This window comes from Ophidiomyces ophidiicola (genome assembly GCF_022830035.1).
Source record: "Ophidiomyces ophidiicola strain CBS 122913 chromosome Unknown scaffold_1, whole genome shotgun sequence".
Lineage (NCBI taxonomy): Eukaryota > Fungi > Ascomycota > Eurotiomycetes > Onygenales > Onygenaceae > Ophidiomyces > Ophidiomyces ophidiicola.
In genome coordinates, this window is record NW_026054641.1 from 204,403 (window position 1) to 231,366 (window position 26,964).

The 26,964-nt window shown below is 48.5% G+C and overlaps 10 protein-coding genes across 10 annotated transcripts; 4 read left to right on the forward strand and 6 right to left on the reverse strand.

Moving 5' to 3' along the window:
- Positions 1-6: 6 nt before the first annotated feature.
- LOZ57_000086 (uncharacterized protein) lies at positions 7-1,734 on the reverse strand (the record flags this gene model as incomplete). Its single annotated transcript, XM_049249194.1, has 3 exons — positions 7-995; positions 1,057-1,190; positions 1,247-1,734. 3 exons carry the CDS (start codon positions 1,732-1,734, stop codon positions 7-9), a joined length of 1,611 nt encoding a protein of 536 aa, XP_049111388.1.
- Positions 1,735-4,930: 3,196 nt separating this feature from the next.
- LOZ57_000087 (uncharacterized protein) lies at positions 4,931-8,404 on the reverse strand (the record flags this gene model as incomplete). Its single annotated transcript, XM_049249195.1, has 1 exon — positions 4,931-8,404. The coding sequence occupies one exon, from the start codon at positions 8,402-8,404 to the stop codon at positions 4,931-4,933; it is 3,474 nt and encodes a 1,157-aa protein (XP_049111389.1).
- Positions 8,405-8,866: 462 nt separating this feature from the next.
- Positions 8,867-9,688, forward strand: LOZ57_000088 (uncharacterized protein; the record flags this gene model as incomplete). The annotated part of the gene is made up of 3 exons (XM_049249196.1): positions 8,867-8,910; positions 8,966-9,329; positions 9,386-9,688. The coding sequence occupies 3 exons, from the start codon at positions 8,867-8,869 to the stop codon at positions 9,686-9,688; spliced, it is 711 nt and encodes a 236-aa protein (XP_049111390.1).
- A 719-nt stretch (positions 9,689-10,407) lies between these two features.
- ARD1 (N-terminal acetyltransferase A complex catalytic subunit ard1) lies at positions 10,408-11,216 on the forward strand (the record flags this gene model as incomplete). Its single annotated transcript, XM_049249197.1, has 2 exons — positions 10,408-10,747; positions 10,810-11,216. 2 exons carry the CDS (start codon positions 10,408-10,410, stop codon positions 11,214-11,216), a joined length of 747 nt encoding a protein of 248 aa, XP_049111391.1.
- A 422-nt stretch (positions 11,217-11,638) lies between these two features.
- LOZ57_000090 (uncharacterized protein) lies at positions 11,639-13,897 on the reverse strand (the record flags this gene model as incomplete). Its single annotated transcript, XM_049249198.1, has 1 exon — positions 11,639-13,897. One exon carries the CDS (start codon positions 13,895-13,897, stop codon positions 11,639-11,641), a length of 2,259 nt encoding a protein of 752 aa, XP_049111392.1.
- Positions 13,898-14,529: 632 nt separating this feature from the next.
- Positions 14,530-15,638, forward strand: LOZ57_000091 (uncharacterized protein; the record flags this gene model as incomplete). The annotated part of the gene is made up of 2 exons (XM_049249199.1): positions 14,530-14,964; positions 15,021-15,638. 2 exons carry the CDS (start codon positions 14,530-14,532, stop codon positions 15,636-15,638), a joined length of 1,053 nt encoding a protein of 350 aa, XP_049111393.1.
- A 58-nt stretch (positions 15,639-15,696) lies between these two features.
- Positions 15,697-16,128, forward strand: LOZ57_000092 (uncharacterized protein; the record flags this gene model as incomplete). Its single annotated transcript, XM_049249200.1, has 1 exon — positions 15,697-16,128. The coding sequence occupies one exon, from the start codon at positions 15,697-15,699 to the stop codon at positions 16,126-16,128; it is 432 nt and encodes a 143-aa protein (XP_049111394.1).
- Positions 16,129-16,209: 81 nt separating this feature from the next.
- LOZ57_000093 (uncharacterized protein) lies at positions 16,210-16,524 on the reverse strand (the record flags this gene model as incomplete). Its single annotated transcript, XM_049249201.1, has 1 exon — positions 16,210-16,524. The coding sequence occupies one exon, from the start codon at positions 16,522-16,524 to the stop codon at positions 16,210-16,212; it is 315 nt and encodes a 104-aa protein (XP_049111395.1).
- A 1,045-nt stretch (positions 16,525-17,569) lies between these two features.
- CEX1 (Nuclear aminoacylation-dependent tRNA export pathway component) lies at positions 17,570-20,409 on the reverse strand (the record flags this gene model as incomplete). Its single annotated transcript, XM_049249202.1, has 9 exons — positions 17,570-18,380; positions 18,429-18,601; positions 18,649-18,852; positions 18,905-19,199; positions 19,270-19,640; positions 19,697-19,843; positions 19,906-20,016; positions 20,089-20,226; positions 20,287-20,409. 9 exons carry the CDS (start codon positions 20,407-20,409, stop codon positions 17,570-17,572), a joined length of 2,373 nt encoding a protein of 790 aa, XP_049111396.1.
- A 2,492-nt stretch (positions 20,410-22,901) lies between these two features.
- On the reverse strand, positions 22,902-26,274 carry PBP1 (poly(A)-binding protein binding protein; the record flags this gene model as incomplete). The annotated part of the gene is made up of 4 exons (XM_049249203.1): positions 22,902-23,116; positions 23,168-25,681; positions 25,739-26,015; positions 26,065-26,274. 4 exons carry the CDS (start codon positions 26,272-26,274, stop codon positions 22,902-22,904), a joined length of 3,216 nt encoding a protein of 1,071 aa, XP_049111397.1.
- Positions 26,275-26,964: the final 690 nt, after the last annotated feature.

Here is a 26,964-nt window from a genome sequence, read left to right on the forward strand (position 1 = left end):
CAGTTTTTAATAGGGCGTCGGACAATTCCGAAGCTTCGACCGGACTACCTGATCCAGCACCTCAACAAAAGCTTCAACATCTTCCAGAGTGTTGTAGTGGGCCGGGCTCACCCGTAACACACCCTCGTCCCCTAGTCTCAAGATGTCGTGCACGGGCCGGAAGGAATAGCAGGTCCCAGCTGCAATCCGGAAGTTCGAAGTGTTGTGGATCTCGGAGGCGATGGCTTTTGACGACATGCCATTAACGGTAAAACTAATTAATGGAACACGCGCATTCGAGTCTAGTGTCTGCTCCCCGTACAACGTGTATACTTCTGGATGAGACAGGAGATAGTCGACCAATGGTCGCGAAATGTGTTCCTCGAAGGCTATGATCTTGTCCCAGCCAACTTGGTTGATATAGCGCACGATCGGTATTAATGAGTCTTCGAGTTCGAAACAGTTGTTACCAAGGTGGAATTTGAGGTCAAGGGATGAAGCGTGAAAAGGGTAGTGGTGTAAACTGCTAAGATGTCGTTGTTGGATGCCGCGCCGGGCGTACATCTGTGCAAGGTGTGGGCCGAATACCTTGTACCAGCTGAAGACATAGAAGTCGACGTCGAGGGCCTTCACATCGATAGGTCTGTGAGGTGCCCACGCCACGCCATCGACGCAGAGCATCGCACCAGGAATCGTATGTACGAGATCGGCGACTTCTCTGATCTTATGAATAGTACCAAAAATGTTGGACACATGCCCGCATGTGACTAGTCGCGTTTTTGGTGAAAGGAGGGGCTTCAGAGTTTCTACACTGAGCTGTGCATTTGTGTTACCTGGGCCGCCGGCTGGCATCCACCACTTGATCGTGATACCTAAGCTGTTCGCCAAGGCAACCCACGGTGTGACATTGCCTTCATGGCAAAGCATTGAAACAATGATCTCCGAGTTTGAGTTGAGTAAGGGACGAAGCGAATCCGACAAGGTACGCAACAAGCTTGTGGTTGATGGCCCGAATGCTGATAGCTTATTAGTAAAGCTCCAAGGCCAAAGAAATTTGGAGGGGGGAGGACTACATACCAATCTCATCTGGCTCTGCGTTCATAAAAGAGGCGAGTTCCTTGTATCGAGATGCCCGACCTGCTCGGTCATGGTCACTTTTGATGTCTCCGCCATGTAAGTCAAGCTGTGTTGTGGACATTGACCGAATAACGCTACTCGTATTCAGTTAAAAAAGAACATCGTTCTAATGCCAGACAAAAATACTTACGACTCAATTACACCCCTGTGGACTAAGCTGCCCCCAGCATTGTTCAATGCAATGGTCTTACTCTCCGTACCCGGGAAGCTGTCTCGGACAGCATCTATATCATAATCGTCGAGAATTCCACTAGAATGCCCATTGGTGTGAATGATCATGTCACCATTGGCGCGACGGTTAAAGTAACGGCTCGATTTGCTTTTCAGGCCACGGTTCGAGAAGCCATTTGTGCCTTCGATAGGGGAGGCATTGTTGGTTGTCATAGGAATCATAAGATGTGAATTGCCATTTTGGGATCCATTAATATGGTAATATGAGTTTCCGTTGGCGGCGCCATTTGTGCTATTTTTCGAAGGAGCGTTGTCCAGTGAGAGGGATGTCATGCCATTCGAGATGCCATTGGAATGGCTGTTGTGGCGATAGCCTAGGTCGGCAGTAGCCATGCTGCCGTTTTGTCCGTCGCTCGACGAATCGTTGTCAAAAGTGCGCGCAGGCATAATGCTGTCAGCTGCACATATGGTAACAGATAGCTTGAAGGGGTATAGGATGGAATTTTCGGATAACTTCTTCTGTTAATATGAGGCTCAGAAAATAAACAGCTGCGAGTTGGGAGCTCTGGGACCTGAATATGTATGATTTCGAGTCCAAGGCCTCCCCTGCTTCGTGAGATTGTCCACTGGCCACTGCCGCAATCGAAGCATGGGGCACGGACATCGTTTCAAGACTGAAGCAGTGTTGGAATTGCCACCTCGTTGCGACTTCGACTTCGCCAGGGTCAAACAGGTCGAGTGTATATTGCGTACTCCGTACCCCGTATAGGTAAAAAAAAGTCGATGACAGGGATAATATTGACAGCCCTGGACGAGAAACGCTGATTCGGTGGGGCGAGACCCTGCATCAAGAGGTGGATCGACAACGGTGATCACTATTTGGCAAGATTGCGCAGACAAGGCGTGGTGTCGCAGCGCATAAACAGCAGGGCCGAAAAGGGCGATGCGACCCAACCAGCGTCTTCGGAATGCGCTGTCTTGATCAAAGCGCCGGGCATTGCGATTCTATTTCGTAACCGATTGAGCGCCGTCAGACCCGAGATGGCCAGAGTTCATGGCTAGGTAGGTGGCGGCACAGGGCCCAGGCGCCGATACGAGCGCCCTGAACGGGTATCGAAAAAAAAAGTGAAACGTGAATCAGCAGGTGGGCCGAGAAATTGATGTTTCGGGGCCGAAGATTGACCTCACCATCCCTGTGCCGAGGTGACATCTGCGTTGGCGCAAGGATGCAAACTGTACCGATCGTGGAGAAACATCGACCAAGCTAAAATAATAATATGACGTTTCATAACGGATTTTCTGTTGGTGCCGGCCATGCGACGCCAAGGGTCAGACTCGTGTTTGAGAAGCTGATGATGGCCAGATGCTCGATGCCCAGCTGCTTGCGACTCATGCAAGGGTTCGTATGCCCAGAGTCTAAGCGGTCTAGTGAGGGACAAACGGGCTGCAAGGTACACTTCGCTCTCACTTCAATCGCACGACGAGGGTGCTGGATACATAGTCGCAGCGTCTGAGCGCTAAACCCAACGCCTGGCGACAGGGTGCGCGTCTTGATTTTTCTGGGGCACCGGGAGCCTAGTTAGCTAATCCGCGGCTGCTCAGGATGAAACCATACCCGTCCACGGCATTTCGTTAGCCTAGCCGGTCGGTATAATTGGCTATCGGGCCCGCTGGTTCCGGGGAGATTGGACGTATGAGAATATTCTTCCAGATAGCTCATCAAACGGCGATCGTGAAACGGGAGCCGAGTGTTCGAATTTCTCTCGCGTGCCGGCTGCTGACAGTGGGCCGGCGCCGCCGGGGTACGAGCAACACCAGCTTCTCCAACCAGGCGCAGAACTGGAGTCGTTTTGCGAGCAAAAAAGCAACGCAGTCGGGAAGGAAACATAAACCTGGCAGAGAAAATTCGCGAAATATGAAAGCAGAAGGCCAGAGCGTCTACTCGTATTCGAGACATCCTATTATTATTGCTCATAGGGTCACATTTCTCAACCTGGAAATGTGCCTTGGGAGCATCCGGGCTGACGATGCATTTCACGATGTATCAAGTTGTCGTTCTGCATAGCCACACCTGTCGATGCAAGGGAGTAGTTCTGTGGCGAGGGAAGAGTAAAAATAGGACTGGCTATGGAACATTTCGTACAATACGTATCGCTAACTTTACGGAGTACACAAGGTCGATCCATCGCTTTGAAGATTGAGATTTTCAAGGAGTCGTTGGTCTGGATCACCCTAATAATACGGCTTTATTTGCTGATATTGCCACGGTGAGAAGAAAAAAGAAAAGCCGGAAGCAAAGTTTTTTCAGGTTCCCAGCCCTATAGTCTTCCTCGATGGAATACCTTACCTTCGATTCGCTTCTGTTAAATGCAACCAGCACGGCGACTGCATTTGAGAACCTCCTCCTGCTTGGCACAAGAACCTTGCGCCGAATGAAAGGGTCAGGTGGTGAGCAAAGGGGAATGAATGGCTTGGGTCGCCGTCTGCTTAAGCGGAATAATGTTGCCAGACATTTTCTACTCCGTAGTCGCCTCAATTTTGGCATCTGTCTCCGAGCCATACATTGGAACCCTGTGTCGCAAGTGTCGTAAGTTGGCAGGGCTCGGCAACATAGCATTTGCCGTTGAACTTGCTGCGTGCGAACGGGCCTTCTGCCCGTACGACGTCTACCATCCCACATCATCCCTGAAGCATATTCTGTTTTTGTCATGGACGGAAGCCCACTTGCTGCGTCGCGAACGGGTAATGTCTGCTTCGCATTCGTATCGTCCAGAGAGGTATTCTTAATGGACAAGTTGGAAAGTCGTCAGTGCTGACGTATCATTGACTACCTTGAGGCAAATGCATTCTGAATGCGACGAAATGAAGCCCTCGTTTGTACAAACATCCGTATGTACACACATGTAGACCATTCGCAGGCTGCAGGTTCGATGTGTGGCACCCCCTAGAACTGGTCACGCGCGGAATCAGTAATCGCAGTTTCTGCCGCAAAATTGCTCTGGAAGTCTGTACAGGGTATAGAATCGAGGCAAATGGGGTCTATCTAGCCCAAATAACAAAACAAATTATCAGCACAATGAGGATACACTCTCCGGTGTATGCTCCATTGTGATCAGTATTGACGTGGCGGTCGTTCGGGGGCTCTAGAAAACAAGACATCCGGACAAGGCACCAGGGTCTCTTGGGGTCCACCGTCCTCCTCCATAATTCGGCTCTTCGGGGAGATGTTGGGCATCGGCGGTCCACGATATGTGGGGTTTAAGTTTGCTAGCAGCTCAATAATCATGGTAGGTAGAGGCCAGCGTACGGCGGACTGCTGGGGGGCGAGGCAAGGAATTCCCCGCCTCATGAAAATTATTGATGTAATAATGCGTAACTACTCCATAGTTGATCGGTTGACTGCGACTCGAGGTTCATCCTGAGAGAACAAACCAGCCTATTTCGGGAAGAGTGCAAACATAACAAACACTTTCATTGAAGCTAAAATCTTTGGGTGGCATGGTGATTGCGCAACAAAACCTCTTCATGGGCGATACGGAGTAACTATAGTCCTAAGCATTCTCGTTCACTGTTTCTAGTCTACTTAACTAACTGTCTAGTAAAAAAATTGACATAAGGAAATAGCAAGAAGCCCATGTATCTCCTAAGCACCATCAAAAACCAAAAGGCTTTGAATATGGACTCTACCAAACCCCCGCTGCCGTAACAATTCCCGACCACGATGGAGAGGAAATTCGGCAACAACCATAACTTTGATATCGTCGGTGATAACATTAGCTTCACTTAGAAGCTGTAGAACTGTTGAAAGCGTGTTCCCTGTGGCAAGCACATCATCTACCACGACCACTGATGCCCCTCTAGGGATGATATCCAAGCCAATCTCAATATGTTTTGACTTGGAAGTATCAGATGCCGATATATGCGATGCACTCCTGGGGAGAGAAATGGTAGGCGGGGGCAACTTTCCCGCCTCACGGATCAGCGCTAAAGGTACACCAACCCGTAACGCGAGCGCTGAGGCATAGACGAAGCCGCCAGCTTCACAACACACTATCATATCGACACCGGCCCAGTTACCTGTAAAATGAGACTGCAGCAAAGATGTGCACAGATGTAACCCACCTGGCTGCTGGCAGATGTTGAGTACGTGACGAAACTCAATGGTCGGTCGTGGAAATTCGGATACCAAATTCACCATGCTGGAGAGCCGCTGAAGATCTTCGTGCAAGAAAGGAAACAAATACTTTTGCGCAAAGCTGTCTGCTACCTTCCTTCCATCAGTGTCGTTGTCGAAGATGAATTCGGGGCGGTGATTTAAGTCTGCTAGACCATGATTGCTGTCCTTGGTGTTTTTGTCGCAGGCGTTATAGCCGATTTCAGTGCCAGTTCGCCGAACCCCGCGGGTCTTGCCACTAGCTCTAACATGAACTTCGAGCAGTCTGCTGGCTGGTACCAAATGTGAAAATGTTGCAACTGGAGCCTCGTCCCTCATTCCTGTGATTAGGAGCACATCAACATCGGTAGCATGATGTACTACATCTAGGAAGTGCTGTTCTGGAAGCTGATATTGCTGCTGGACCTGCCTTTGGAAAAAAATTGTTAAGGCGGATCGGTGCTGTTCTTTATATGCTCGATCCGAAAGGAGACGCTTCAAGTCAGCCCCAGTAGCTTCTGAATATTCTCGCTTGGTGACATCACTAATGCTGACTGCGCGTGCAGTAAGTTGTTTATGGGTGTTCCTCATAAATACGGAGACCCAGACATTGGCGCAGTAGTCTTTCCCAGCGCAGCTTTCGCCAGTGACCAGAATGATTAGTTTCTGCGCTGCCATCGCCCGTGGAAGTGGGCAAGTGTACTTCAATACGTTGAAGGGGTCCACGACATGTTTCAACTTGGCGAGGCGCTGCCGGTTTGGCCCAAAGGCCTTAACAGATAATGACATATCTCTTGGATCGGGCCCCAAGTCTGCACTATAAGTTCCGCAACTCAAGGGCAACAAGCTATTAACGACATTGTATACCCATTGCACGACATCTTGAGCTATCGTGGTGCCATCGAGGTCTCGGAGCCACACGCCAGTCACAACACACGCATAGCTCCAGTCCCGACAACCAAAAGCAGTGTCACTAATTGCTATGTTACGGACTGCGCCGCCCCCATGAAGCAAATGGAAGTAACAGAGTGGTGACGGTCGAGTTCTAATTGCCTTCATCAGTATTTCAGTGGCCTTTTGCCCAATGCACTTCAAAAATAAACATCTCTTGAACGACGATGTCTTGCTGCCGCCATGCCCGCCATGTATTTCAGAGACGTACATCTCGGCATCAAACACTTCAACGCCGTCCATATACTCCAGGCTATCTGCTGGGCCCAAAAACGTGTCTGGGGGTATGGGTGTGGGCTGAAGGGGCTGCGAGTCGTAGCTAGGTGTGGAAGTTTCGAACATCGTTATACCAAGACGCATCTCTCCAGCTTCACAGTATAAATATGCATCTGCAGAACAGTTTTGGGGCAATTTCTTTGCAAACCTCTCAAAATTGCTGATCATTAGCTGCGCATCGTGGCTATCTGTTGAAGGAACAATCCATTTTCGAACTAAATAGGCCGGTGCAGCAAACACCTTGAAGGCTACACTGACTACTATGCCAATATTAGTTCCCGCGCCTCTTAATGCCCATAGGAGATCCATTTCGTTTTTTGGACGGACAGCGCCCGTAGGCCAGTGTTGAGTTGGTACGTGGCCAATGCAGAAAACCTGGCTAGATTTGACACTGATGACAACGGCACCGACTATAGCATCGCATGCGAGCCCGTACAGTCTAGACAGATGTCCGATACCGCCTTGCAGCCAGAGCCCAGCCCCCACACTTGGGCGTGCACCCAATGGAACAGTCAGTCCGGCTTCCATTGTTTTACGAATAATATCCCCTACCTTGCAGCCAGCTTCGGCCATGACTAAGGGAATGTGATCTGGACTGGAGCCTTTTTTCTCATCTCCGGCCTGATAGAGATGTATTTTGTTAAACGCAGCCATATCAATCGCGGCGATATTCGGCCGTAAACAGTGGGCACTGTGACCACCGCCAACAACGGTGAGGCCAGTCTTATGCCCAATAGCCCATTGGATACAATGTTGGATTTGTTGAATGTCTGTTGGTCTGGCAATCAATGCAGGGCGGTGAAGGCGAGCCTCCCAATTTTTAACTGGCATGGGTCTTTCCAAAAATGGCACCTTGGTTTTCAGCTCGGATAGAGCAGTCGAATGTTTGGTGAAGGCCATCATCAAATCAGGCGAGCTGAAAAAGAGATAGTTGGGCTGAGCTTCGGTGCGGCGACCCAGGGTACGGCAAACCTGGCGCCACTCTCTCCGGGTAGCTTCATCTACCTCTCTATCTTGAAATTTGAATCCTACGATAAAAGAAGCAAAGCCATCGAGCGTGCTGTCGTCATTTAGAACACAAATCTCCCCGGTTGGAAACGAAGTCGTTTGATGGCACACTAGCTCGTCAAAATTCGGATTTCCATCGCGGTGAAAAACTAGCAACATACCCTCCGGTTGTTTGACAAGCATTTCCAGAGCCCGTTCAATGAACTTCGGTTTAGGATTGAGGCCATACATGCTGTGACAAAACAGAATCACGTCATATTTCTCATCAGGGCCACCGGTGGTGCTAGCTGTGTGGGTCTTTCTACCTTCATGCATGCTAAATGGCTCTTGATGAATTATGGGAAAACCCTCTAGGCCAGGAAACGGTGACTCCATTGGTAAGTCAGGCCGAAGCCATTTCTCCATCATTGTTGCGAAGAGAAGGTTAGGTTCAAATGCGGTATACTTCTTGATCTTCAGTCTCATATGGCCTGGAAGATATCCCAGTACACTCTTCGGCCCGGGCCCAATTTCTAGCACTGAGATATAAACACGCGAGTCGAAGATGGGGGTCAATACCATAGACATTTGGGGGATAATAAAGTCTTGGTAGTTGGCCCAGCCTGAGCCTTGCATAAAACTATTGAAGCCATCCTGGTACTGTTTGTCTGACAAGGGCTGCTTCGATGAAGGCGCCGCTGTGGCCACCTTTTGCGTTAGGGCCCACTTGAGAGAGTCAAGATTCGCCATGTCAAGTGCGTTTGGAGTTCAATGTAATGCTGGTAGGGAGTATGTTACAGGTCCTAATGATGATACGACTTATCTATCTTGAAATTAGGCGACTGCCTGTCATCTGAGGAAAGCTACTTAAAATGCAGCGGCAAGTGACAATCTACATATGTTGCAATTTGCCGAAGAAACTGGGCGTGATTGTTGTGATATGTAACTTTCCGTCAGTTTCGGAAGACACTCATTCCAGATGATCTTCAATACAGAACAAGCATGACAGCTTTGCCTTCTAATTTGATACTGGAAGTTTCTTTCTGTCTTTCAGGATATAAATATATGCATGTGGATCGCAGCTACTCTGGCATTCTTCAGCGAGCACATATCCTGATCTGTAGCTTGAAAGTTCCTTCAAGAGCGAGCTACATCCCAACTCTATACTTCAAACTCTTCATTCGTACCCTTAGGGTGCTCGCTGCTAGCATAATGGTTCAGGAAACCGAGGGTGTTGATGGGGTGGTGACTCTAGGGTATGCTATAAGTATATTTACTGCCACCCCTACAAGGTTTCTAATCCTTGATCAGCCGCCAACCTTCCAGTGACCCGTCTCGACAAGGCCGGGCCGAACAAGGTTACAAACTGTGCCCCGAAACACTCCAGGAATTGGAACAGGCTTCAGAAGAAGATGGAGCTCGGATTCAGAGGCTTGAAAAAGCTGTACGCACAATCCTTGAATGCGTCGGAGAAGATCCGGATAGAGAAGGCCTACGCGCGACACCAGAAAGATATGCCAAAGCCTTACTTTATTTCACCAAGGGATATTCAGAGAATGTTCAAAGTCTGGTTAATGGAGCAGTTTTCAACGAGAACGCCAGCGAACTCGTTATTGTGAGAAATATTGATATTTTCTCTCTTTGCGAACATCACTTGATTCCCTTCACTGGAAAGGTAGAGTGCCTATATTCATTTCTGGTACATAACTATTAACTTATCGATGTATGCAGATACATGTAGGGTATATTCCAGATGGTCGCATCTTGGGCCTTTCAAAAGTGGCCCGTTTAGCCGAGATGTTCTCTCGCAGACTCCAGATTCAGGAACGCTTGACCAAACAGGTTGCCCTGGCCATTTTCAATGTGCTTAGGCCCCGTGGCGTTGGAGTCATCATGGAATCCTCTCATCTTTGCATGGCCATGCGGGGTGTGGAGAAGGTTGGAAGTACTACCACTACTAGCTACATGCTCGGGTGCATGCAATCGAGCTCGGAGGCTAGAGACGAATTTTTCGCCCTTGTTCATAAGGGATAGGTCTTGCTAGGATTCAGATATACCTTGCACAATTTTGACGTCTCATAGCTAGACCTTTAGACACCGATGATTTTACCTTGTCTATCCACAGTATTTCAGTGTAAGTAACTAGATTCCCCTTAGAAAGAATATTAGGAGATTCTCTTAGAGTGCTCCATAATGTCTATTCTTTTCACCCAGTCTGGATTCGAACCTGCAGCAGGCCTTGTTACATGCCTTGAGAGATGAGAGGGGGAAAATATTTACCCACAGGTGGTTGTATGTAGTACAGAGTACAGGGTGTATACTCCGTACAGTTCGGGGCTAGGTTGGCTCTGGAATCCTTGAGTAATTTGGACTGAGAGAAGAATTAGTTCGCCATGACGAATGTTGTCCATAGCTTCGGTGGTTAATATTAAAAGTCAAGTGGAATGTCTCATTCCTCGTAGCACTATTTAGGAAAGTAATAGGCAAATGCCGCAAATCTATCCGCCGGAGAGAATTAGTATATGGCGATCCCGCTATGTCAGTTGTTGTTGACCAAGCTTGGCAAGAACCCAGAAATAGTTAACTATGTGCCCTCCGCGCTCAACGCAAAAGCTTCAAATTTGTTTGTCTGGACAGCAAACCAATCCAAGGCGTGCCTCACAAACGACCTCGGACTCCGCAGCTTCTGAGGATTGAGGATTGGGTTTCACCTTCAAATCACCTGAAGCAAACATCGGTGATTCTCGCCCACCATGGTCGACATCGTCCCTCTTTGCTCCTACCCGTCATACATCGATCTTCTCCCCTCCGTCCAGACTTGCAACATCACAAATCTCCCCGAAAACTACTTCCTAAAGTACTACTTGTACCATGCCCTTTCTTGGCCTCAGCTTAGCTTTATTGCCGTTGTCAGATCGTCTTCCAATGGTAGTAAGAACAAGCATGGAGAACACCCCAAGGTGGTGGGATACGTGCTGGCCAAAATGGAGGAGGAGCCTACGGATGGGTTAGCCCATGGACATATTACGAGTTTGAGCGTGATGAGAACGCATAGGCGGCTGGGAATTGCAGAGAGGCTGATGAGAATGAGTCGTATGATCGGATCTTTCATTGCCAATTTTGATAGCCGATGGACTAATAAGGGCATCTACTAGAGCGGGCCATGGCCGAATCCCACCGCGCACACTACGTCTCGTTACACGTCCGCATTTCTAACATGGCTGCCCTGCATCTTTACCGTGACACTCTTGGTTTCGAGGTTGAAAAAGTCGAATCGAAATACTACGCCGACGGTGAGGATGCGTATGCCATGCGCATGGACCTGCGTAGCCTCTGGGCCAAACAGGATAGAGAACGGGGAAATATCAAAGCTGCTGCAGGCGATAACTCAGAGAAGAAGAAGGCTGCTGTTGGAGATGGTGATGATGATGATGCTCAAGACGAAGGTGACGAGGTGGGCAGTATGGGGAAGAAGGAGGATGGGGAGAGGATGGTTAAGGTAAAGATTGGAAGGGCGCTGGGGGTAGGGGATTTGGTCGAAAGGAATGAGGCGGTGCGGTGAAAACTGCTCAGGAGGATCTGGGGCAGATTCTTGGGTCTTCGATGCTACTGTGGTTAAGGTTCTATGGGCGAACTTCTGCATATATAACAGTTGACTTCGTGCGCCGGTCCCCTTAGGTCGAAGCATGGCAACTTCAAGCGTTATATGGTTCTGAGGTGTATATGAAGTATTGCCCAGTATTCAAAAGCAAACCCAAAAAAAGGGGGGGGGCGGGGAGAAGAAATGCTAGAGGGAAAGCCAAAAAATCGTTATGTTGGCATTCCCAGGTATTCCATCATGCCATCATTAAATCGTACACCCGAGCTTGGGAAAAAATATCCATCCACCAAGCGCCAAGCAACAGGTAACGAGAAAAGGAAACAAAACGCCATTGAGAAATAGATCGAGAAAAGAATTTAAGAGCAGCGAAGAATACACAAATCTTATGCTTGATTCGGTGGCTGTGGTGCCCCGTCCATCTCTGCTCGCTCCCGGCCGTCGCCACCCACAATGAGCACCCCATTCTCCTGCTGGCCATCACCCGACCACTGCATATTCTGTGGCTCGCCTTCTTTCGCCTTTTTCCGGGAGCTTGCTTTAGAGCCTGCGCCCCGCGTCCACCCCCAAGTCATTGATTTGGGGACAGCATCGCTAGAGCTAGTTTTCTCTTTTGCTTTTGATTTAGCCTCGAGCTTTGACTTTTCCTGCTGGATCTGTGTTGGGGATGGTGCGGTGTGAGCTCGGATTTCTGCGGCTGCATCGAGTGGTATATCTGAAGTCTCAGGGATGGGAGGGTATTGGTTCGCTGGTACTGTTGACGAGGGTGGCTCCACGGGCACCGTTGGTGGAGCTACCGGAGGCGGCGGGTTTTCGACAGGGATAAGACCAGAAGAAGCTTGGGGTAGGCCTTGTACGGGTCCTTTTAAAATCAGCAAATAATATTCAGCTTCATAACTGGCAATAAAAGAATCATGCATACCCTTGCCTTTGTTTTTTCTCTGTTTCTTCTCTGCCTTGATCTCCTTTCTCCGCTCCTTTCTCAAATCCCTCCTGACCTTTCGCAGTTGTTTTCTCTCCTGGCGGAATTCATTTCTAGTATTCTTGTATTCCTGCTTCAGATTCCCCACTTCGACTTTGATAGCCTGGGCTTCAGCAACTTTGTCAAACGAGTATTCTTCATGGTCCGCCCCCCCGCGTCGATTGCATGAAGACCGTAGTTCTTTGTGGGCAGCTCTCAGAGCGCACATCTCATGGCGTAAAGCGGCAGTCCTCGCATGATGCTCTGTAGAAAGGTGGCGGGCTTGAATGCGCTGCTGGCGAAGAGCATCTGCTACAGAAGATCCTTGATCATCTTCTGAGGAATGGGAAGACAATGAATCAGAGCTGGAAGAGGACGATGACAGTGAGGACGAGAGCGAGGATATAGATGCGCTTCGAGGCCGTTGGGAGCTCGTGGGCTGATCCCAGCGGTTCCAACTGGAGCCATTCCAGCCTGGACGTCCTCGTCCACGACCACGGTATTGGGGACCAAAGGCACCGCGATGACCACAGCCAGCACCCCTAGCCCGGGGCCCAGAAGGGGTCCAGGGGTGCTGCCACGACGAACGGCTTTCGCAAGATGGTTCGCATCTTGCGCTTCTGCCCTCAAATCTTTTTTCCTGCTGCTCAAAATAGTTCTCCAGTGCATTGCCTCTAGCTTCCATCATCCGACCAAAAGCTTCAGCTCTGGCTTCGAACTGCCTTCCACGCTCATTGGCCTGCCGTTCGATGGTGTCTCCATATATCTGAGCTTGTTCTGACAAGTTAGTAGCCCAGTTCTGAATTGCAGAGGCCCAAGAGCCTATATAGGACTGGTTTCCAAAGTTCTGGGGTCCATCTGACTGGGTACCATTAGGTTCATTTCTCCCTGATTGAGACTGCCCGACAGAAGGTTGTGTCGTGTTTGTCCCGACGGGCTTCCGGGGAATGGAATTCAGGGCTTCTGGTGGCGCTGTTTGGCTTCTTGAGAGATTCGACCCAGAGCCATGTCTTATGGGCATTGATCTCACAGTCGATGGGTAGCACCTCGGGCAAAGGGGAGAGATTGTTTCAGTTTTGGCCTCAGGAGCAAAGCAATAGGACACAGCCATGGCCCTTGGACGAAAGAAGTGGTGATTCCATTCCTCGACAACGGTGGCAATCCTGGCCCTACGTTGGTCGTCGGATTCTTGAGAGCAGTCTCTGTGGTCTCTTTCGATCTCCTGGCGGAGTTTGTGTGGGAGACCTGGATGATGTGACGCAGGACCCAGGTGAGACGGTAGTAGATAGTTCAGAAACGTACGCCAGTCATTGTCCGTGACCTCCTCGGAGCGAGATCGCCAGCAGCGCGGGAACCGAGAGTAGTCCCTGGCCTGGCTTCTGCTATAGATGATGATTGTATGCTGGAGTACTTCTTCGTGTGGGCTGTGTGGAAGAGTGGGAGGGCGTTCGGCGAAGAACGGCACCGCAGAGATGAAGTTGTCTGTTGGCTGCGAAACATGCTCGTACTCTGGCACCGGCTCTGGCTCTGATACTGCTGCTGGAGCTGGAACTAGAGCTGGGTCTGTGGTTGGCGGTGCCGGCAGCTCTCCGTTAGCAGAGACGCTGCTCGACGCGGGTGTAAGCGGATCCGTCGGCGTGTACGGCGGCGGCGCGTCGTCTGGGTTTGCCTTTCTCAAGGTCATGGCGACGATGGCACAGTCAAGACGAATCCTATGAACTGTGTGGGTTCGAGTGAATAAAGATCCTTCAGGCGGGCATTCCAGCCTTTAAGTCTGGGTTCGACTCGTATCCGGCCGCCGACCAGGCAGCACAATAACGCTCAGCCAACGCAACGCCCGCTCTAACTTCGCAACTCTTTTCTCTTTTGGATGCCAGAAAACGCGTCTGCCTAGACGCCACACCCAGATCGCGGATTCTGCAGAGTTGGATAGCTAGCCATGCGCTTCAGTTGGGGTTAAACCGCCGTAAGCAGACGCCACCGCTCTCAGCGTGCCTCCAAGCTGCCTGGTTGGGTTCTCTCTCTCTCATCCTTCCGCCATGTTCCGTTCCCTAGTTTTAGTTACCCAGAGGCAGACCCTATGCATGCTATCCTCTCGCTATCCTCGCTCTAGGTAGTTATGTCTCTGGGTCTCTTTGTTCCAGCTTGCAGTCGTGCTTCTACTAAACTTGGGCACCGGCGACGAATTGCTTTTCCCAGCCACATTCCAACGCCGCCCCTGCAGACCCCTGACGTCGATTTTTGACGTAAGGCCTTTAGACTGAACACACACTCAATGGACGGTAGGGTCTATAGAGGAGAGTTGGGGTGGCAATCATGGTCAAGACACGCCGCTTGATGCGGCGCGAAATCACATACTCTTCAGCCAAAACAAATGAAACCAACATGCTGGTGTCTTTGGGATACTACGGCAAGCTGTACGACTTTTTCCTTCACTTGTATCGCCATGAAAATCTCCTTAAGCAGGCCGCTGCCCACCATCTGGGTGTCAACCCGGAGAGATGCGAAGTGGCTTTGGTGACGCAATGGCTTTTTGGGAGTTTTAATGTTTGCATTCCAATTGTCATTGACACACAAAAATCCGTGTTAATGCGATTCCCGCTGCCGCACCGTGTCGGCGAATCATTCAGACCGGGGAATTCTGATGAGAAGCTTCGTTGCGAGGCGGGAACTTATACATGGCTGCAACAGAACTGCCCATCCATACCAATCCCCAGGTTGTATGGGTTTGCTTTCTCAACAGGCCAGAGTGTATGGGTGATGTTGAGCACTACTGCCCTATAGACTATACTAATTATTTTCTACAGTTTACCGCCATCGAAAATATGCCGTTAATAGCACGTTGTGTTCAGTCCGTTCGTTGTTTTATACTCAGAATGTTTGGTTTCCCAGTGACAAAATACGTTCCTTACACTGGGCCCTGCTTGGATGCTTGGAAGACTGGCTACCTTCTTGTTGAGAGAATCGAAAATGGTAGCATGTTGTCGAAAACTTGGAAAGATAAACGCGATGATCAAAACCTTCGAATGAATTTTTTTAGAAGCCTATCGCGAATTTTGCTTACAATTGCACGGGTACCGGTCCCTCGAATTGGGTCTTTTACAATTGACCATAATGGCTTTCTGAATCTTAACAATAGACCTTTGACAATAGAAATCCAGCAGATGGAAAATGAGCACATTCCTGTGGGAATTCCACGGGATGCGACATACTCTACCTCACTTGCATACGCCCATGATATTCTGGCTCTTCATGACAATCGCTTACGGTACCAGCCTAACGGTGCAAATGACAAATGGGATTGTCTGCACCAGATGGCCACTTTGACCATGATGAGAATTCTTTTGCCGCATTTCTTTAATCGCCAGCTTAACCATGGGCCATTTACTGTAATGCTGAATGACCTTCATCCGAGCAATATTTGATAATTGGAATATTACGTGTGTCATTGACTTGGAATGGTGCTGCTCAAAGCCCATAGAAATGTTGCATCCACCTCAATGGATTTCAGGTCACGAAATCGAAGAGGTCGATAGATCAAATTATGAGGCCACTCGCCAAGAGTTCATGAGCGCTTTCAAAGAAGAAGAACGCCGGCTCCATACCTCTGTTTTTGGAGAACCATTATCTAGCATTGTAGAGCAAGGGTGGAATTCTGGTGCGTTCTGGTATTCAATCGCTTTGACAAACCCCACTGGACTTTATCATATGCTTCATGACCACCTTTTATTGGGGTTTCCGGAAGAACACCGGGAAGATGGAGACTTTCTTAATAAACTTTCAGCATACTGGGCAGCAGATATGAATTCTTTTGTTCAACAAAAAATAGAAGACAAAGCTGCCTACGATAAACAGCTTCAGGAAGAGTTTGATGTCCAGCCAACGGATTATCCAGAAAACAACCCAGACCCCTGATCCAAAGACCCCTGACGCCTCGTTCGACTGCTTCTGCATATCTGAATTTCATCTTGAACAAAGTCACCGCAATACTTGGAATTATTTTGTTTTATCAAACTGAGAGCCAAAATTCGGAGAGCTTTTATCAGCTACTCCCCCGTTTTTAATACCGCTCCTCGCTGCACCCATCTCCATTAGCTCCTTTTGCTTTGCTGCTTTGTTCTTCTCGCGCATATTCTTGTGAGCATTTGCGGATAAGGAAAGCTGACGAGCGGTCTTCGCATTCACTGCGATTGCCTCGTGGACGGTTGCATTATACGATTCAGGGTTTTGCTCGTCGCTTTGAACAATTGGATCGTTATTATGGCTCGGATTTTCCCCTGGCTCATCGACGTGTGTCTTTCCTAATTTCATTGCCTCCTTTCCCTGTTTTATGGCTCTGTTTCGCTGGCGGCGGTCCTTGTGAGCGTTTACGGATAAAATGGAGAACTCTGAGTTAAAATCATAAGGCTAGGCAGAAGCGAACACCCCGCCATTCATAAAGCCTTTGTAGCGTCAAGTGTTGGGCACATATCAAATGCACTGCCTGCTGATATGCTGCATGCCTCATTGGTGCTTACCCTGTTAGCTCGATCAATAATATGGTGATGGCGGACATGGGTTTTCCTGCATATTTACACCCCTCGTAGGCTAGTACAGTCCGACAAAGAAGTCTAAATAAGTAAAATCGCAGCATTACCCCGTAAAAGGATTTACTACACGTTATGGGGGAAATTGAGTCTTGTGAGCCCAAGATGCTGGTTATACTACTCTGTACTCCGTAGATCAGGACCTGTGTGTATGTAGGTACGTGCATATGGAGTGGACCGCACAAACATATAAGAAGCATGGAGCACTATACTTCATATATTAGAAAGGGACTCGAACTGTGTAAAGACTGTTGTGGTGGAAGCTTTTCAGGGGTGTTTTAATACTCTTCAACAACTAAGCTTCAGCGATAATGCTTAGCCAAAATAAAGCTTCAAAATCCTGACTCAGGACAGCCTATAGATACCGCCAATCGCCAAGCATTGTGCCCCCCTCCCCAGATTTGCCCACACATTGTAGAATATGTATGTAGGTACTGGGTTCATACATACGCAAATTGATATGGTTATGCACTGGGCAAGACTGACAGTTAATAGGTTCAACTTGCGGCAAAAGTGTGATCGTGAATGAGATCTGGAGATTTAGAACTAAAAAATCACCAAATATAGGGGTGAAAGGCGCAACATTTTCTTTTTAAGTACGGCAAAGTTTGCGGTACCGATTCCACTGGTGCAAGCAAGACATGTTGCGGATAGAAGACTAATTAAATCGCCATTGGTGATTCGGAGGAATTCCATCGTAGGTTGGGAGGGAGTGAACAGTTGCCGTAGCTGCCAAATGTGGCATAGAGAGAAGCGACAAATGCATCGCCTTAATCCCAATCGTTACCCCAGTCATCATCCTCCGCAGCCGTTGGCTCAGGCTTTGGCTTGATCTCAGTCGCCTTTTTCGCAGGTTGGACTATCCGTTTCGGCTTCGACGCCGTCCCAGCCCCAGAAATAATCGGTTTTGAGGTTGTCGATCGTAAGGTGGAAGCTTTGTTTGTTGTACCAATTGACGTGGTGGATTTAGCCAAACCTTTGGGAAGAGCCTTTTTGGTCTTCGCCTTTGACTGTGCAGCTAGCCACCCTGCAAAATCTGGTTCTCCACCGTCATCAAATGGTACAGATGGCGTGGTCATTGATGGAGTGGGAGCAGGTGAGCCTCGGGATTCAAAAAACGTGTCTGCTTCCTCTTGCTCCGGGTCTTTATGTTGATCATCCATATCGCCCCAGGTCTCAAAGCCGTCATCTTCGGCGGCAGCTTGCTCTGATGCTTGCTCAGTCTGTATTCGATTTATGGAACGTACATTAGGGCATGATACTGCTGTTGTGTTCAAAGGCCGCGTGGGCTGCTTCTCGTTGGTTCGCAATAGAGAGGATGACCGGTTTGAGCTGTCGGATACTATATGAGTAGTGCTCTGCTGGATCTCGCCTTTAGTACTCGTAGGTTTATTTGTGAATGAGGATATGGCCCATCCAGCCCATGATGCTCCGTTTGTTACTGCCGCTTTGACACCACCAGACGAAGATGCATCTAGAGCCACCTGCGGTGGTAGGGCTGTATCGGCCATAGTAGATGCAAATTGTCGGATTCGTTCAAGGTAGGCATCAAATGTTTTGCTTGCCTGGTCTCGAACGATTCTTGTATATATTAGCAGAATTCCAGCCTCATCCATCTTGGCAACTTACTTTTCCTTATCTATAAGTGCTGGACTAATAGCTGGTATAACTTTTGTAGCGCAGTCTTCCTCGCTGAAGACATCTATAGTTGCTGCAAAAGCCAACAGCGATGCATTTCTAGCATGGACAAAGGGGTCTCTTAGAGACCGCGAAAATGCAGCGACGAGGACTTTCGCCCTTGACTAGAGCCTGTCAGTAATAACGTTTCTTAAGGAATAAGAGTTCGTACGCTTTTACCCAGGTTCCTGGCTATTTTCCCTAGACATATTGTGGTATTTGTACGGATACCTGGCTGTTCATCGTTTGCAGTTTTTGCGAGATATCTTAACAGGTCGCCATCGATGGTTCGGTCTGAGAGCTTCCCTATCACTGTAAGAACGGCCTTGACAGTTTGTTCCCTCACTGCGGGAGCAATATCGGTAAAGCCAGTCACCTAGGATTTAATCCGATTAGCAGCTGCACTTCATTTCAATCTAGATTCATACCATTTGCGGGAAGATCTTATCATTCACTACTTTTTGTGGCAATCGATCTATCATTAGTGGTAGATTGTCCAGCAAACAAACACGGATTGCACGATCTGGGTTTGCAAATAAGCGTACCACAGCAGGCGTGAGCTTCTGGCTATATTCGTCGTCGGTAAGTTTGGTACCAATCTTCAGAACCGTCTTAAGAACTTTGGGACCTCCACCGCCAAATTCCACAGATTTCAACAACTCAGGCATAATTTTCATTTTGAAGAAATCCTCTGGGAAGTCATCAGATAAATCATCCAGTTCACTGCTATAATTAGCCTCCATTCAAGTATAAACGCGAGTTCATGAGTGAAAAACTAAAAAAGAAAGCATACTTGATGAATTCCTCCCGCTCTTCATTGCTTTTTAACCCTAGGCTTTCAATGTCTTCCGTTAATCGAATGAGGGCGGAGTCGAAGAATCCTCCAGCTCGCCGTCCCATTTCGATGAAATGCGCGACGCTCAGCCTTAATTTCGGATTCATATTTACTAACTTTTTGTAGCTTTGGTGCATGCTAGGAGGGATATTTGAGGTCTGACCAGCTTGGCCATTCTGAAAACTACTGTTAAATATTTCAAAAATCAAGGCTCCAAAATTGTACGAATCCGCTGCGAACACAGGATTACTCTTAATCACTTCCCAGCCCCCTTTTGAGATCTCTGGGGGCGCATAGCGATTCGAGTCAGGCAAAATGCTACCATATTGCTGCTCAGGGTCAACAAAGGTTTAGTGCCAAGATTTAGTATTGGTAGCCGACTTACGTATATTACTGGGTCATCTTCTTTCATGGAGCTAAGAAGATCAAAGCCACCAAGTTTCCACTCTCCACTTTCGCTTGTATAGATAGACGACACTCGGAGAGCACCATGAACAGAGGTAGCATCTTCATTTATGAACTTGACGGTTGCCTAACAATACACAATTACGAATTAAACAGGGACTTACGAGTATACGGACAGAAAGTACTCACCGCAATAGAATATAGACCCCATTTTGCTGTTTCTTCTGATAGGCTTCGTCGCTTTACCTTCCAGGATAATGGTGTGACTCTCTCGGTCACGATAAAAATCTGTGTTTCGGTCTATGTGCACTTTGTTAATCTTCCTTCTTGACTTCAGGTATTATATTCTCAAATATTATACGAAAATCTTACCTCAACAGTATCCAGCACCTTCAAGACCCCAGGATGGCGCAACGTCCTTAGTTTGCGCAACGCGTTCCTCGCAAGTGGCAGCCGTGACCTGTTTGGGGCGATCTCAAACGTGAATATGGAACATGAAGAGCCATCTTCCTAAGATTTGAACCAGAAGTATAAGCAACCGACATGACAGCAATAAGCCTAGACCCGTACCCGTTTCGTGCCATTGTGTAGTGTCCAAATGGACTCGCCTTGATCAACCCGATCCCCAAAGGAGTAGGGCAATGCGCTGCCTTTCGAAATAGCAGAGGCAACGGCAGACTTCAAAAAATCCATAGCCCAATAATCGCCAGTAGGTGAGAAGAAACGGATTGGCTCCGCCGTACAGTGCGCATTTGCATATGTAGCCTCCGGGAACTTATGTAGAAAGGGGGCTATTGGCGGATATTGACCCGGTTGAGCTTTGATGACTCCAAGTCTCGGTCTGTAAGCTGTTCGTAGAGGAGTAGAATAATGCTGTATTCCAAAAATCCCCGAGATGGTGTTATATATATCGCTGGAAGCTTTTCGTCCCGCAATCTGTCTCCCGTCCACAACGCGTAGATTGACCAGTTAACTAGTTATGTAAGCAGGTCCACTTACTAGCAAATTAGGTGTGGCTTGGCAAGGTCACGAGTAGTTAGTTAGTTTCTTTGCGTCAAAACCCTCTTCTTTTATTGTTCCTCAGCTTTGTGAAACACATCTCTTGCCAGCTCAGACTAGGTAGTCTACCCGATACAGAGTACATACCCTCCAAAGAATATGGATTTCCATTTGAATACTACTTCCATTAAATCAACGTCGGACTCGATCCGTTTTCAAGTCGATGTTTGGAAACATGAAATGTATTGGTGATTCTTAACGACTTAGGCACTGTTGATTCCCATGAGCTAGGCTAATAGGTTACCCATTTCTGAATAATATATATCTCTTCGTTGCTTACTTAGGAAGGCTCTCTAATCAGAATGCAGCACCGTACCACATCCTAGATACCCTGATTCGATTTTTGCGACCTGCATGGGCTTCAGCACGAGCCCCGCACTTTTGAGAATCTGATTTACATAATGTTCAGTGTAGTTTCTCTTTTTATTGCTCGTTTCTCCCCTATTTCTACGCGGTCTGTACGGCCTGATCCATCTCGCCAAAGTCTGATGATGATCAACTGGTAAAAGGTCAGACAACAACGACACCAGATGAAGATATTGCTCGGTCTTAGGGTTCTATAGGCATTTCAGACGTTGGCTATCAGTTTAAAGTCAATATCAATGGTATCAGGCTGCAAATTGAGATCCCCGCATAGAATCGTTGATTTTTTAACGACGATGACTCTTTTCCTGGGAAAAAACACAATACCAGTAGGCAAGAAAGGTCTGCTCTATCAAACTTCAACAAGTGGCATTCCTTAGTATTCCTGGTGCAAATTTAAAGATAATAGGCCACCTATCTTGGAGCTTTTCGTCCGCTTTGCCCCATGAGGACACAAGGGCTAAAGGCGGTGGCCAACAGCCTTCATAACTTTCTTTGTTTCCTTCCCAGGGATTGAACGACCGAAATGCGAGTGGATTTCTTTTGCGGCTCTATGATATCGTCGAGCGGCTGGAACTGATTCTCGCCAACTTTGAAAAGCGATAACCCTTGTGACCTGCAACATTTGATTCTGGGTTGTATGACGACCAATATAAACTGAAAAGACCTGAGGACTTGTCATCTCGCATGAGTCTCAAAACACGATTCTCCTTCGAGAAAGCTTGTGTCAATGCCTGTCAATTTTGTATTTTCTTGTCTTGCTTTGCGCCCCCCACCCTCCTCTCAAGGATCCCTTCCAATAAAGAATGAAAGAAAGCTTACTTACGGGTGTCATAGGACTTCTGGTTGCTTTGATCAATGTGTGCCAGCGGTAGGTATGTGTAGGTGGGTAGCTTAGGGGAACAACTAATGTCAATTTTGCAATTTACATCATAATGTCTCTCCATACCCCGTAACCGGAATCCTTAAAACTACTACTGTTCAATATCCTCAAAGACAACTACCAAACCAAGCAAAGTAAATGAAATTCACATCCCGCTGCCCACTAATCCTCGCCCTAGCATTCTGTGCTTTCACCATACTATTTTTCAATAGTTTAAATCACATCAAACCCTAAAACGTGGCTACTAGACTACCAAGGAGAAAAACCTATTAAAAGCTTGTCAATCTTGTTCAACCAACATCCTCTTCACAACTCATGAACTCATATCTCTGTAGTGCTTGAGATTCCCATGTTGTATCTAGAAGGAACTTGCGGATATCCCATCTAAATACCACTTTAGAGAAGAAGCGTCAAGATTCGTATCGTGTTTTGGATAAGGTACATAGTGCTAGTAGCTGCAAGGTAAACGCCGTGCTACTTGGTTTCCCACACTGGAGTTCGGGTAGTGTCCGCTTAAGATACCGGGGTCAAAATCCGATAGTTTATAAATACCCATTTCTGGACCCATGCTGCACACGCTATAATGATGAATTAGAGCCACGAAATAGTTTTGTTATCAGGGGGAACCCACAGTGGCAGCGTGAGATAGGGTCAATGTGTGCTGCAGGCAGCACCAAATGCCCTAAAGTATGCGTACCATAGGAATTGGGAATAAGGCATATACTAAAAAGAAAATTAACGGGAAACCGAAACGATATCCGGTTCAAATCGTTATTCACTCCTGTCGTGCCGCGAATGTATCAAAGCAAGACAAGTAGTCGTACGAAAGTCATTGGCTAAGATATTGTTTGGGGATTGGGCTGATTCGTTCAAGCATCGTTCATTTGACTTCTTCATTCGCTTCACTATTATGCACGTTAGATGTAGGCCCCTGCGGTGGGCCTTGGGAATGCATGTGTGGCGGAGGGATATGTGGCATGTAACTGTGATTGGAACTAGGCGCTCGGTATTGGTGGTGTGGGTAGTGGTGTGTCTGGTTCGGGCTGGAGGCGAAATGGGGGTGTTGCTGAGGATGACCAGGACGACCTCCAGGTACTACTGGGGGTTAGCATTGGGTATTGTAAAAATAGCGTTCGCCAAACTTACTATGACCTGGCTGTTGAGGAGGGTAAAACGGCTGCCCATGCTGTCCGGGATTCATTGACATCACAGGTTGGGGCGGCTGCCCTTGCTGGGAACCTTGATGAATCATCATAGGTGCGCCACGGCTGGGGCTTGGATAGCCACTATGCGGTTGTGGAGGAGGTTGCACATGTTGGGGGTAGGCATGGGCTGGGCTTGGGGAATACATTTGCATCTGTGGATTATATGGAGCCCCCATACCTTGCGGTATACCCATGTAAGGGCCATTAGATGGCTGATGAACCATCATGGGAGCCCCCATACCATTCTGGGGGTTGACAAATTGCGGAGCGCCAGGATAGTGTCTCATATGTGGAGGTTGAGGACCTTGCCCAACATAAAACTGAGGCATGCCTTGTCCAATTACCAACTGGGCATGGGGAGCCATTGGTGACTGATAGGGCATATGGGAGTGCTGAAGCCGAGGTGAAGGGTATGCATGAGAAGCCGAGGCAGATGGCTGCATGCGATGGTCTTCATAGTGAGGCTGTCCTCCTTGATGGTGTTGCGGAGGAAGAAGATGATGATGAGGGCCGTGAGGAGGTCCATTATTGGGTGCAGTGTTTTGGTTGCCTTGCTGAAGATGGAAAGGCATTGGGTTTTGATGGGGTTGGATTTGTGGATTTGAGGCCGAGCGTGTCTGTGGTGAGGCTGAAGGTGCGCTGGTCGATGCTTTGAACATGTCGACGTAGGTCTTCTCTTGATTAATAGATGTAACTTCCCATGTCGGTGGTGTTTTATATGCTGGTGGGATACCACCGTTGAATGCAAAATCCTTTACGCTTTGTTCTGTGGCGTCCTTCTTCGCCCTTTTGACTGGATTAAAATGATCATCAAGGCTCGGTCTCTCTGCGGCAGGAGTAAGCTTTTTGCTGCCAAAGAATGCAGAGGGGCTCGCTGCACGAGAAATAGAGCCAGTTCGAACATTAGACGCTGGGCTAGAAGAAACAGCTGATGTCGTGGCGGGAGTAAATGTATGGGCAGTGGGGTTAGGTTTAAACTCAAGGGCTTGAGCATTAAACTTGGTGGAAACAGCTGAGCTGGGAGGCGGAGCGGATTTCTGGACATTAACCTGGTCTCCGTTATTCGTTGGGCCGCTAGGCGGCGCGCGAGACTCATTAATAGGAAGAGCTGCGGGAACATTACCCATCGCCGCGCCTTTGCGTTGCTGCTGAATATCTGCTAGACGATGACTGAGCATTCCTGATCCAGCACGGCCTGGATGGGAGGGTAAATGGGATGCAGGGCGGCCGCTTTGAGGCCCGACAGGCGGATAGCCCTGGCGCCCGCGTGGATACATTGGACGATCAAGTGTTTGTGTCGCGGATGTGGGAGCCACGTCATACCTAGAATTGCCAGTGGGTCCGGTTTGGCGAGTAGCTTGCTTTTGTTCTGTAAGGGTGGAAGAGGTTGTTGTTGTTGCTGTTACCGCAGTCGCAGAAGCTGAAGCGACGGCAGCCGCCCTTGCAGCAGCTTCGCTCGCCAGCTTCTCCTCGTGCTGTTTTCTGGCTTTTTGCACAATCTCTTCTTGCTTGTTCGGGTCCTTGGCTAGAATTGGTACCAAATCTTTCGGGACTGGGGTGCCCAATTTGAAATTCTTGCTGAATTTCACAAGTTCATTAAGTTTAATAGTTCTGTCATACTGGGCTTGGTTCCGGCGACGTTCTTGTAATTTCAATTTCTCGCTGTTAGCAAATTGACGGAATTGGTCGAGGACCTCTGTCTCGACGTTGGTGGCTGCATTTTCCATATTGGTACGCTTGGGGGGAATAGTCAAATTTGGCATAGGTTTAACAGCTGTATGCTTACCCTCAGTGTCAGGAAGCTCAGAAGTTGATGCTGGCTTCGGAAGATCTGTCGGTTTATTCGCATCAGGACTTGTATCCTTCGAGGTTACAACATCCGTTGGTTTATCAGGCAGCTTTTGCTCAGCTTCTCTGTAGGTATGACTAGCTGATTTGGTAGGAGCTAATCTCGGTTGTGCAACTTGAGCTGAAATAATAGCAGGATCAACAGGAGCACCTGGGACTGTGGGATGACCCATTGGCGGTCTTCGCGCGGGTGGGGTATATTTATTGGGCCCGCCAGTCTGCAATGGTGGGAAATCACCACGACGGACACCGCTATATTTGTCCTCTTCACCCATATCATCCTGGGGATGAATCAGGTTGCGCTCTTCGCGAATATGGATGTTATCGGTGTCGGTGGATTCGATTTCGCGAGCAATTCGAGCAGCTTCAGCCTCCTTCCGTTTATAGGAAGGGTCGCTGCGGTCGATCCGTGTGGTATACAAATTCTCGTCGTAGCTAGAAGTAGCTCCAAAAAGGCGGGCATTGGTCTCGAACTGATCCCATGTTCCGGCTGAACCTGAAGCCTCAAGGGACATTTCCACAACGGCATCTGTCCCGGGTTCCCACCGCTGAAGTTCTCTCTCACGTCCTGGCTGGTTTCCGGAGATGTCGGTATCGGTGCGGAAAGCTGAACCTCGAGTGGTGTCAGAAAAAGTCAACATCAATGATTACCATCACGACTCACCGTTCTGCTCCTTTGGCACCATGCCGGATGTAGAAACGCCTTCCACAGCAACGTCCGCTACATCCTGTGCATCAAAAACCATTTTATGATCCGGCCCGGGACCGACATAGGGGGAAGTGTGGTTGCTCGTGCCATTCGGTTGAACCGAATCCTGTTCAAGGGAGAAAAGTCGTGTCATTTTCAAGACAAACGACGTCTCGTTAGACTCAAGGACAGAGCCAGAAAAGATTCCTGAATACTTCTCTCCGCTTTTGGTAGTAATTATTGTGTTGGCGCCCTAAAAGGTTTGAGTACTAAACATCATAACACAGGGAGTGCTAGCTTACAATGAATGCAGTCATCAGGAAGATCAAGCGATCATGGGCATGCATATCAGGGGTGCTAGACTCTTTGCTAGCGGATGGCTTGGGGGACATATTAAATTTCCTAGAGGCACCATTCTGTTGCGAGTTGGGGCCACCGTCCTTCCTGGCAACGGGGTTTGTATTCTGCATCCAGGCTCGGGGGGTGTTATTGCGCCTGTGATCACAAGTCATGGTGGTCAGCATAGTGATTGAAACGGGCTTTTCCAGAGCAACAATGTGAAGAACTGAACAACTAAGTGAAATGGGACAGTGAAGCATGGAGAAGGGGGAAAGCAGAAGAGTGAATGTGGGGGAAATGGCTGCGCTTGGGGGATGTGGTGGGGAAGGTGGCAGCGTGTGGTGTGAGCTTCCTGAAATGGAAATATCTTGGGAAAACAGGAACGACATCCCATATGGCAGTAAGAAGCAAGTGGCAGTAAGAATGGCGATAGGAAGAGCTGGCTCACCTCTGAGTGCCATCAACAGGACTCCCGGACTGCCGACGACCTCCCTCCTTAAGACCCAGGTTTGGCCTCACTGGACCTCTGGTACCGGTCGTGTGCTGTGACATCACGGTCCTGTTTCGATTGAGGTAAAGTATTCACGGTTGTTCAACTCATAGACTAGCAGCGGCTGTGAGGCGTTGAAAGAGTCCTGCTGCGAGTTGAGTTGACAGAGAAAAAGAGGAGGAAGAATGAAGGGCAGAAGCGGCCACCCACCGCCCGGCGGAAAAAAAAGAGAAGCTTTGAGCACAGTTGGTGAAGGGAGGGAAAGGGTGCAAATCAATTATGTCACAGAAAAAGGGGGGAGGGCGAAGAGAAGATCAAATATGAGAAAGAAAAAGGAAGAGGGAGGTGGAATGCAGTATCACAATGAGGGGGG